Source organism: Galeopterus variegatus, unplaced genomic scaffold (assembly GCF_000696425.1).
Source record: "Galeopterus variegatus unplaced genomic scaffold, G_variegatus-3.0.2 Scaffold675, whole genome shotgun sequence".
Taxonomy (NCBI): domain Eukaryota; kingdom Metazoa; phylum Chordata; class Mammalia; order Dermoptera; family Cynocephalidae; genus Galeopterus; species Galeopterus variegatus.
In genome coordinates this window covers 528,147-540,765 of record NW_007726786.1, presented here as the reverse complement: position 1 = coordinate 540,765, position 12,619 = coordinate 528,147, and the positions used below count along the sequence as shown (strand labels likewise).

Sequence of the window (12,619 nt, the reverse complement as noted above, 5' to 3'; positions counted from 1 at the left end):
GCGCTCCCGTGCGAGGGTTCGGATCCCACATACAGACCGGCTCCCGCTCACTGGCTGAGCGAGGCGCGGGAGCAACGCCGAGGCTTGCGATCTCGTTGCCGGTCCCCGGTCCGGTACGGGGGCAGCACTGAGGGTTGCGATCCGTTGCCGGACACGGAAAAAAGACAAAAAAGACCAAAAAAAAAAAAAGATTTAAATGTAAAACCTGAAACTATGAAACAACTAGAAAAAAACACAAGGGAAATGATCCACAACATGGGGCTGGGAAAGGATTTTTTAAATAAGACTTCAAAAGCACGAGTAATAAAAGCAAAATTAGCCAAGTAAGATTACATCAAACTAAAAAGCTTTTATACAACAAAGCAAACTGTTAACATAGAGAACCTACAGAATGGGAGAAAATATTTACAAACTATACATCTGATAAGGAGTTCATATCAAGGATATATAAGTAACTTAACAGCAAAACACATAAAAAAACTTCCAATTGACAAATGGGCAAAGGATCTTAACAGACACCTCTCAAAAGAAGAAATACAAATAGCCAACAGGCATATGAAAAAATGCTCAATATCACTAATCATCAGGGAAATGCAAATGAAAACAGCAATGAGATACCACCTCATACCTGTTGGAATGCCAACGGTGTTGGCAAGGATGTGCAAAACAGGGAATACTGTTAGTGGAAGTGTAAACTAGTACAGTCATTATGGAAAACAGTATGGAGGTTCCTTAAAACATTAAAAATAGAACCAACATTTTCCAGCAATCTCACTATTGGGTATACACCCAAAGGAAATGAAATCAGAATGTCAAAGAGATAACTACACTCTCATGTTTACTGCAGCACAATTTACAGTAGCCAAGATATGGAATCAACCTAAGTGTCAACAACTTGGGTATACACCCAAAGGAAATGAAATCAGAATGTCAAAGAGATAACTACACTCCCATGTTTACTGCAGCACAATTTACAGTAGCCAAGATATGGAATCAACCTAAGTGTCAACAACAGACGGATTTTTTTTTTTTTTTAAAAAGTGGTATATATACACAATGGAATACTATTCAGCCATACAAAAAATAAATAAATAAATAAAATGTAATTCTGTCTTTTGTGGCAACATGGATGGATTCAGAAGACATGATATTAAGTGAAGTAAACCAGGTCCAGAAAGACAAATACCATATGACCTCACTCAGAGAGTGAGAGAATAGAGGCAGAGAACAGAACAGTGGTTACCAGAGAATGGGAGGGAGGGAAGGAGAGGAAGGGAAAACAGGGAGAGGATGACCAATGGGTACAAAATTACAATTAGATAAGAGGAATAAGTTCTGGTGTTTTATTGCACAGAAGTGTGGTATGGGTAACAGTTAAGTTTGATATATTACATAATAGCTAGAGGAGAGGCTTTTGAATGCTTTCACCACAAAGAAATGACAAATGCATGAGGTGACTGATACTTTAACTATCCTGACCTGATTATTATACAACATATATATGTATCAAAATATCAGATTGTACCTCATAAGTATGTAGAACTACAATGTGTAAGTTAAAATTAAAATTTTCTTTAAATAAAACAGAAGAAATATAAGAGCTAAAACTATAAAGCTCTTAGAAGAAAACATGGGCATAAACCTTCATGGCCTTGGAGTAGGCAATGGTTTCTTAGATATGACACCAAAAGCAGCAACAAACACAACAAATAAAGATAAATTGGACTACATCAAAATTTTAAAGTTTTGTGCTTCAAAGGATACCATAGAGAAAGTGAAAAGACAGCCCACAAAGGGAGAAAATTTTTCCAAATCATATATCTAGACTATGTAAAGAATTCCTACAACTCAATAATAAAAAGATAAATAACCCAAATAAAAATGGGCTTTGAATATAAAAAAAAGGATTTTAATAAACATTTCTCCAAAGAAGACGGACAAATGGCCAATAAGCACATGGAAAGATACTCAACATCAGTAGCCATCAGATAAATGCAAATCAAAACAACAGTGACATAGAATTTCACACCCACTAAGGTGGCTATAATCAAAATGATGGACTATGCCAAACTATTAACAATAGCCAAAGGGTAGAAGCAATCCAAGTGCCCATAAACAGATGAAAAGCTAAACAAAAATATGGTGTACACACATAAGGGAATATTATTCAGCCTGAAAAAGAAATGAAATTATCACACATGCTACAACACAGAAGAACCCTAGAGACAATATGCTAAGTAAACTAAGCCAGACACAAAGGAAAAGTAAATGTTATGATTCCACTTATACCAGGAACTTAGTATAGGCACATTCATAGAGGCAGAAAGTAAAACAGTGGTTGCCAGGGGTAGGCGGAATAGAGAATGGGGAGTTATTATTTAATGGGTACAGAGTTTCAATTTGGGATGATGAAAATATTCTGGAGATGGAATTAGGTTACATTTCCAGTCAAGATGGCAGAGTAGTCAGTTCCTGGTGTCCCTCTCTCCCACAGAACGACCAATTTGCAACTCTTAAGGAACAAGGGAACAGACAGGAACCGTGCACCACCAGACCTCAGTTCAGGTTGCTCCCCACTGCATAGAGAAACTTTAGAACTTCTGGGCCCACATGCCCCCAGCCTACTGGCCGGAGAAGTCAAGCAGGGTGGGACTTCCAGCCCAGGCCAGTCCCTGCTACCAGGAGAGACTTAAGAGGCTCGGGAGCCCCCACACCCCGAGCCAGCCATGCCAGAGAAGACAGGCGGCACTGGACCTCCAGCCAAGGCTGACCCCCGCCACCGGGAGAGTTCCAAGAGCCTCAAGGTTCCCATACCCTGAGCCAGCCATCCCAGAGAAGGCAGGTGGGGCAGGACTTCCGGCCCAGGCTGGTTCCCACTGCCAGGAGAGTCTTAAGAGCCTCAGGGCCCCTCCACCCCAAGCCAGCTGTCCCAAAACAGGCAGGCGCAGTGGGAACACCAGGCCAGGCTAGTTCCTGCTGACCAGAAGCGGCAATCCCTTCAAGACCCAGGCCAGACACCAGGGTGAAACAAGTGGACTGTGATACCCCCAGCCACAATGACAAAACACCAAAGGAAAGAACCAGAAATATGAAAAATCAAGAGGAAAATAACTCTCAAGTGCTAGATCCACCAAAGGAAAATAACTCCCACCAAAGGAAAATAACTCTCAAGTGCTAGATCCTATAGAACAGGAAGTCTTTGAAATGACAGACAAGGAATTTAGAGTAACAATTCTATGGAAACTAAATAAGATACAAGAAAACTGTTAGACAACAAAATGAAATGAGAAAAAATATAATGGATCTGAAAGAAGAAATGTACAAAGAAATCAATGACTTGAAAAAGAATGTAGCTGACCTTGTAGAGCTGAAGGATTCATTCAACGAAATAAAAAACACAACAGAGAGTTTAACCAGCACACTTGAACAAGGAGAAGAGAGAATTTCTGACTTTGAAGACAGGCTGTTTGAATTAACACAGGAAGACCAGAAAAAAGAAAAAAGAATCAAAAAAATTGAAGAAAATCTAAGAGAGAAGAGAGACAACCTTAAGCACTCAAATATCCGAATCATGGGTATTCCAGAAGGGGAGGAAAAAGGAAATGGCTTTCAAATCATATTCAATGAAATAATAGCAGAAAAATTTTCAGGCATAGGGAAAGTCACAGATCTCCAGATTCAGGAAGCCCAAAGATCCCCAAACACATTCAACCCAAAAAGATCCTGTCCAAGACATGTGATAATCAAACTGGCAAAACTCAAAGACAAAGAGAGAATCTTAAAAGCTGCAAGAGAGAAGTGGCAAGTCACCTATAATGGAGCCCCAATCCGAATAACATTACACTTTTCATCAGAAACCCTAAAAGCCAGAAAAGAATGGGATGATATATTCAAAACAATAAAGGACAGAAATTGCCAGCCAAGAATACTTTACCCACCAAGGCTATCCTTCCAAAATGAAGGACAAATAGTATATTTCTCAGACAGACAAAAACTGCGGGAGTACAATAACACACGACCAGCCCTACAAGAAATTCTCAAGGAAGTACTGGGTTTGATACCACAAAAACAACCATCACCACCATGAATACTCAAGAAAGAACAATACCTATCAGCAAAACAAAAATGGTAACAAAAAAGAAAAAAAAAATATTTAATCTATCACCCCAAGAAACCAACAAATACAAAAGACAAACGGAAAATTAGAAAGAAAGGAACAAAGGGTACTTAAGACATCTAAACAAAAATTAGTAAAATGCTAGGAGTAAATCAACACCTTTCAATAATAACTCTAAATGTAAAGGGATTAAATTCCCCATTCAAAAGACACAGACTGACTGAAATGGATTAAAAAAGATGGACCCAACAATATGCTGTCTTCAAGAGACTCACTTGACCTGTAAAGACACACATAGACTAAGAGTGAAAGGATGGAAAAAGATATATCATGCAAATAGAAATGAAAAACGAGCTGGAGTAGCTATTCTTACATAAGATAAAATAGACTTTAAAGCAAAAATCATAAAAAGAGATAAAGAAGGCCACTATATAATGATAAAAGGATCTATCCATTATGGAGACATAATAACAATAAGAAATACATACGCATCCAATGTCAGAGCAGCCAGATTTACACAGAAAACACTAATAGATCTAAAGAAAGAGACAGACACTAACACCATAATAGGAGGGGACCTGAACTCCCCACTTTCATCATTGGACAGACCATCTAGGCAAAAAATCAACAGAGAAACAAAAGATCTAAACAATACTTTTGACCAGTTGGACTTGGTAGATACCTACAGAACATTCCACCCAACAACCTCAGAATATTCATTCTTCTCATCAGCTCATGGAACATTCTCCAGAATAGAACACATTTTATGTCACAAAGCAAGTCTCAACAAATTCAAAAAAATTGGGATTATTCCATGTATTTTTTCCGATCACAATGGATTAAAATTAGAAATCAATAATAAACGAAACTCTGGAAACTATACAAACACATGGATATTAAACAACATTCTACTTAATGAAATAAGCATCCAAGAGGAAATTAAACAGGAAATCAAAAATTTCTTGAAACTAATGAAAATAATGACACATCATACCAAAACCTGTGCGATACTCCAAAAGCAGTATTAAGTGGGAAATTTATTGCATTAAATGATTATGTCAGAAGAATGGAAAGATGGCAAACAACCTGACCCTTCACCTTAAAGATCTAGAAAAACAAGAACAATCCAAACCTAAAGTTAGTAGAAAGAAATAATTAAGATCAGAGCAGAACTAAATGAGACAGAAACCTGAAAAACAATACAAAAGATCAATGAAACAAAAAGTTGGTTTTCTGAAAAGAACATCAACAAACCTTTACCAAGATTAACAAAGAAGAGAGAAGACTCAAATAACAAAAATTAGAAAGGAAAAAGGTGATATTACAACTGACACCTCAGAAATACAAGAAATCATTAGAGACTACTATAAATAACTATATGCCAACAAATTTGAAAATCTCGAGGAAATAGATAAATTTCTGGGTGCATACAAACTACCAAAACTGAGCCAAGAAGATATAGAAAATCTGAATAGACCAATAACAATAAGACATTGAAGCTGTTATCAGAACGCTCCGAACAAAGAAAAGTCCAGGACCAGACTGGTTCACTGCAGAGTTCTACCAAACCTTCAAAGATGAACTGATACCAATTTTCTACACTGTTCCAAAAGATTGAAACAGAGGCCATTCTCCCAAACTCATTCTATGAGGCAAACATCACCCTGATACCAAAACTAGACAAAGATGCATCAAAAATAGAAAACTACAGGCCAATATCTTTGATGAATATAGATGCAAAAATCCTCAATAAAATACTAGCTAACAGAATACAGCAACACATACATAAAATTATACACCATGATGAAGTGGGATTCATCCCAGGGATGCAATCTTGGTTCAACATATGCAAATCAATAAACGTGATACACCACATCAACAAAAGCAAAGACAAAAACCATATGATCATCTCTATAGACACTGAAAAAGCATTTGACAAAATTCAACATTGTTTCATGATAAATACTCTCTACAAGTTAGGCATAGATGGAAAGTATCTCAACATAATTAAAGCCATGTATGATAAACCCACTGCCAGTATCATCCTGAATGGGATAATAAAAAGAGGAACTAGACAAGGATGCTGACTCTCACCACTCCTATTCAACANCAATAATAACTCTAAATGTAAAGGGATTAAATTCCCCATTCAAAAGACACAGACTGACTGAAATGGATTAAAAAAGATGGACCCAACAATATGCTGTCTTCAAGAGACTCACTTGACCTGTAAAGACACACATAGACTAAGAGTGAAAGGATGGAAAAAGATATATCATGCAAATAGAAATGAAAAACGAGCTGGAGTAGCTATTCTTACATAAGATAAAATAGACTTTAAAGCAAAAATCATAAAAAGAGATAAAGAAGGCCACTATATAATGATAAAAGGATCTATCCATTATGGAGACATAATAACAATAAGAAATACATACGCATCCAATGTCAGAGCAGCCAGATTTACACAGAAAACACTAATAGATCTAAAGAAAGAGACAGACACTAACACCATAATAGGAGGGGACCTGAACTCCCCACTTTCATCATTGGACAGACCATCTAGGCAAAAAATCAACAGAGAAACAAAAGATCTAAACAATACTTTTGACCAGTTGGACTTGGTAGATACCTACAGAACATTCCACCCAACAACCTCAGAATATTCATTCTTCTCATCAGCTCATGGAACATTCTCCAGAATAGAACACATTTTATGTCACAAAGCAAGTCTCAACAAATTCAAAAAAATTGGGATTATTCCATGTATTTTTTCCGATAACAATGGATTAAAATTAGAAATCAATAATAAACGAAACTCTGGAAACTATACAAACACATGGATATTAAACAACATTCTACTTAATGAAATAAGCATCCAAGAGGAAATTAAACAGGAAATCAAAAATTTCTTGAAACTAATGAAAATAATGACACATCATACCAAAACCTGTGCGATACTCCAAAAGCAGTATTAAGTGGGAAATTTATTGCATTAAATGATTATGTCAGAAGAATGGAAAGATGGCAAACAACCTGACCCTTCACCTTAAAGATCTAGAAAAACAAGAACAATCCAAACCTAAAGTTAGTAGAAAGAAATAATTAAGATCAGAGCAGAACTAAATGAGACAGAAACCTGAAAAACAATACAAAAGATCAATGAAACAAAAAGTTGGTTTTCTGAAAAGAACATCAACAAACCTTTACCAAGATTAACAAAGAAGAGAGAAGACTCAAATAACAAAAATTAGAAAGGAAAAAGGTGATATTACAACTGACACCTCAGAAATACAAGAAATCATTAGAGACTACTATAAATAACTATATGCCAACAAATTTGAAAATCTCGAGGAAATAGATAAATTTCTGGGTGCATACAAACTACCAAAACTGAGCCAAGAAGATATAGAAAATCTGAATAGACCAATAACAATAAGACATTGAAGCTGTTATCAGAACGCTCCGAACAAAGAAAAGTCCAGGACCAGACTGGTTCACTGCAGAGTTCTACCAAACCTTCAAAGATGAACTGATACCAATTTTCTACACTGTTCCAAAAGATTGAAACAGAGGCCATTCTCCCAAACTCATTCTATGAGGCAAACATCACCCTGATACCAAAACTAGACAAAGATGCATCAAAAATAGAAAACTACAGGCCAATATCTTTGATGAATATAGATGCAAAAATCCTCAATAAAATACTAGCTAACAGAATACAGCAACACATACATAAAATTATACACCATGATGAAGTGGGATTCATCCCAGGGATGCAATCTTGGTTCAACATATGCAAATCAATAAACGTGATACACCACATCAACAAAAGCAAAGACAAAAACCATATGATCATCTCTATAGACACTGAAAAAGCATTTGACAAAATTCAACATTGTTTCATGATAAATACTCTCTACAAGTTAGGCATAGATGGAAAGTATCTCAACATAATTAAAGCCATGTATGATAAACCCACTGCCAGTATCATCCTGAATGGGATAATAAAAAGAGGAACTAGACAAGGATGCTGACTCTCACCACTCCTATTCAACATAGTGCTGGAAGTACTAGCCAGAACAATCAGAGAAGAGAAGGAAATAAAGGGCATACAGATTGGAAAAGATGAAGTCAAACTGTCCCTGTTTGCAGATGACATGATCCTATATATTGAACAGCCTAAAGTCTCTATAAAAAAACTCCTAGAGTTGATAAATGATTTCAGCAAAGTTGAAGGATACAAAATCAACACATAAAAATCAGTAGCATTTCTATACTCCAACAGTGATTATGCAGAAAAAGAAATCAAGAAAGCTAGCCTATTTACAACAGCCACCAAAAAAATAAAATACTTAGGAATAAAGCTGACCAAGGATGTGAGAAATCTCTATGAAGAGAACTACAAACCACTGCTGAGAGAAATTAAAGAGCACACAAGAAGATGGAAAGATATCCCATGCTTTTGGATCAGAAGAATTAACATTGTGAAAATGTCCATATTATACCCAAAGTGATCTACAGATTCAATGCAATCCCCATCAAAATTCCAATGACATTTTTTCTGTGAGATGGAAAAAACTATCCAGACATTTACATGGAACAAAAAAAGACCACACATAGCCAAAACAATCCTGAGCAAAAAAAATAAGGCTGGAGGCATAACACTACCTGACTTTAAACTATATTACAATGCTATAATAACCAAAACAGCATGGCATGGGCATAAAAATAGACACACGGATCAATGGAATAGAATAGAGAACCCAGAAATCAATCCATATACCTACAGCCATTTGATCTTTGACAAAAGCAGCAAATCTACATACTGAGGAAGAGACTGCCTTTTCAGCAAATGGTGCTGGGAAAATTGGATAATCATATGTAGAAAATGAAACTAGCCCCTTACCCTTCACCATATACCAAAATCAACTCAAAATGGATTAAAGAATTAAATATACATTCTGAAACAATAAAACTCCTTAAAGAAAACATACAGGAAACACTCCAGGAAGTAGGAGTGTTACAGACTTCATGCATAGAACTCAAAAAGCACAGCAACTATAGGAAAAATAAACAAATGGGATTATATCAAACTAAAAAACTTCTGCATCAACAGAATAAAAAGACATCCAACAGAGCTGGAGAAAATATTTGCAAAATATACATCTGACAAAGGATTAATATCCAGAAAATATAAGGAACTCAAACAACTTTACAGCAAAAAACAAATAACCCAATTAAAAAATAGGCAAAGGAACTAAATAGGCATTTCTCAAAGGAAGATTTACAAATGGCCAACAGACATACAAAAAAGTGCTCAACGTCACTCAGCATCCAGGAAATGCAAATCAAGACCACTTTGAGATACCATCTCACTCCAGTCAGGATGGCTAATATCCAAAAGACTGAGAATGATAAGTGCTGGAGAGGTTGTGGAGAAAAAGGAACTTTCATATGCTGTTGGTGGGACTGCAAAATGGTGCAGCCATTATGGAAAATGGTATGGTGGTTCCTCAAACAATTACAGATATATCTACCATATGACCCAGCTATTCCACTGTTGGGAATATACCCAGAGGAATGGAAATCCTCATGCTGAAGGGATACCGGTACTCATTGTTTATTGCAGCTCTATTTACAATAGCCAAGAATTGGAACCAACCCAAATGTCCATCATCTGATGACTGGATAAGGAAACTGTGATAAATCTACACAATGGAATACTTCTCTGCTATAAAAAAAGAATGAAATACTACCATTTGCAACAACATGGATGGACGTAGAGAAAATTATATGAAACGAGCCAGGCACAGAAAGAGAAATACCACATTTTCTCAGTTATTTGTGGGAGCTAAAAATAAATAAACACAAACAAATCAAGGGAGGAGGGGTGAAGAAGACAGAATAACCACCAAAATTCCTTGAACTATTTAAGTGAACAGATATGATGGAGGAGAGGGGGATGGAGAGGAACAGATAAAGGGGCATGAAAATCAACTACAATGTATATGGAGAAGTAAAATTTAAAAAATAAAATAAAAATAAATAAATAAATGAAATTAGGTTACAAAAAAAAAGAAAATATTCTGGAGATGGATGGTGGATGGATGGCTGCACAACACTGCAAATGTACTTAATGCCACTGAACCACTTAGAAATGGTTAAAATGGTAAATTTTATGTAATGCATATTTTACTACAATTAAAAAAAAGACAAACAGAGCTGGCCGGTTAGCTCAGTTGGTTAAAGCACAGTATTCTAACACCAAGGTCAAGGGTTTAGATCCTCATACTGGCCAGCCACCCCCACTCCCCAACCTCCCCCCCCCCAAAAGAACCCAATGAAGTGTTGATGAGGATGTGTAAAAACTAAAATCCAAAAACATACACGCAAATGTTTATAGCAGCATTTTCATTATAGCCCAAAGGTAGAACCAACACAAATGTCCATTAACTGATGAATGGAAAAGATGTATACACAACAGAATATTTGGCAATAAAAAGGAATCTAGTCCTGATATATGCTACAACTCAGATGAATCTTGAATACATTACGTGAAATAAAAAGCCAGTAACAAAAATCCAAATATTATATGATTCCATTTATATGAAATGTTCAGAACAGGCAAATTTATAAAGATTGCAAGTAGATTAGGGGTTGCCTAGGATGAGAGTGCAGAAGAACTGTGGCAAGTGGGGAGTGACTGATAATCAGTACAAGGTTTCTTTGTGAGATGACAAAAGAGTTCTAAAATTGATTGTGGTGATGGTTACACAACTCAATATGCTAAAAGCCCCTGAATTGTACATTTTAAGTGGGTAAATTATATGGTACATCAGTTATATTTCAATAAAGCTGTCACTCAAAAAACAAGTATAAAGTAACTAAATGAAATATCTCTCAGAGCACTTACTCGAAAAAACAATGATTAGGGAAGCTGACTTTATTGTAAATTTTGTAATTATGAACATGGTTCATGTATCAACTTGAGATTGTTCTTCTGAACCTCTATATCTTATGCAGAAAAAAATTTCCATCTCTGCTCACCTTGGTCAAAGGAGAAGTCTTCTGTGGTGAATTTTGAGTCACATCCTCACCGAGATTTAATCTCACTGCAGTACTAGTTCTTGGAGTAGGACGAGAACTGAAAAATACACATTTCAGATTTCAGAAACTTTAACCTGTGTTCAGCATTCTTATGAAAAATGATAGAATATAAGGATTCTATACAATCTCATGTAAAAAATGTCTAAAATCTAATTTGCATTATATGACATTATAATTTTTGTAACCGCTTTTAAACTAATTTCCTGGCTAATTTATTATTTCTTTCATTTATAGCTTCCATTCTATGTACAGTATTTTCTTTTTTAACTAGAAACCTTAAAACATTGATTTTACCATTTTTTGAATGTCTGTGGGTATAGGCAGACCAATTAATAAAATAGATATTCTACAAAGGATGGAAAATATTTAAATATTTGAAAAAAATGTTGGATAAGGAACAAGTAAATTATAATCTGCACGTATTTTTAATAATTCCTCCTACACATATAAATACCTGCCATACTCTATGGGTCATTACACTATTCCTGGGTCTCTGGTTCTGAGTTTTTCACATTCCAAGAATCCTTCCCTTTAGATCATTAGAGTCTTTTTTTAATTATTTCCTTCAAATTCCCAAAATCAGGATTCTCACCTGTCTTTCACTTATCTGTTTGTTCATTCATTAAACAAGTACTTAGCACATAAAATTTTCTAAAAAATTTCTAAAAAACTGAATTTAAAATGCATAAGGTCAATATACATAAATTTTATATACTTCACATTTAAATATGAGTAAAACAGATCAGGAAATTTTAGTTGATTATTATAACCTTTATTTCATGAAATAAAACTATCTATGAGGGCCAGCCCATGGCTCACTTGGGAGAGTGTGGTCCTGATAACACCAACGCCACAGGTTTGGGATCCCTATGTAGGCATGGCTAGTCAGCTTACTTGGGATAGCGTGGTTCTGACAACACCAAGTCAAAAGGTTAAGATCCCCTTACCAGTCATCTTTAAAAAAAAAAAAACTATCTATAAGAAAAATGTATTTTAAAATACATTTAATATTTACACATTATTAAATTTTTAAATACATTGGTCCTAATCACTTCAAGATACCATTCTGATTTTAATTCTTTCAATAATTACAAACATTGTTTAAGCCTCACATATAAAAAATATTTAAAGAAAAACAGAACCTGTTCTTTTTTGGAAGTCCTTATCCAAATAAAGAAGGTGGACTTTTGAAATTTTAAATTCAATTCTATTTTAAGTTAAAGTACAAAATGAAGAGGTTTTAACCCTTAAAATTAGGAAAAATAAGTTGGTTTGGTTAAAAATTTTTAAATAGCAAAAATCACGTTTCCACTGGCCAGCACTTAACTGTAACATTGAAAATGGAGAGCAGGGCCGGCCCGGTGGCGCACTGGAGAGTGCGCCGCTTGCGAGCGC

General features: G+C 35.5%; 1 protein-coding gene across 1 annotated transcript in view; it reads right to left on the bottom strand.

Moving 5' to 3' along the window:
* LOC103589341 (serine/threonine-protein kinase ULK4-like) overlaps nucleotides 1-12,619 on the bottom strand; it is a 59,072-nt gene that overhangs the window by 19,324 nt on the left and 27,129 nt on the right. The window contains exon 11 of the mRNA XM_008571295.1: nucleotides 11,165-11,261. Within this exon, the coding sequence (XP_008569517.1) occupies nucleotides 11,165-11,261 (97 nt within the window). The remainder of the gene's footprint in view (nucleotides 1-11,164; nucleotides 11,262-12,619) is intronic.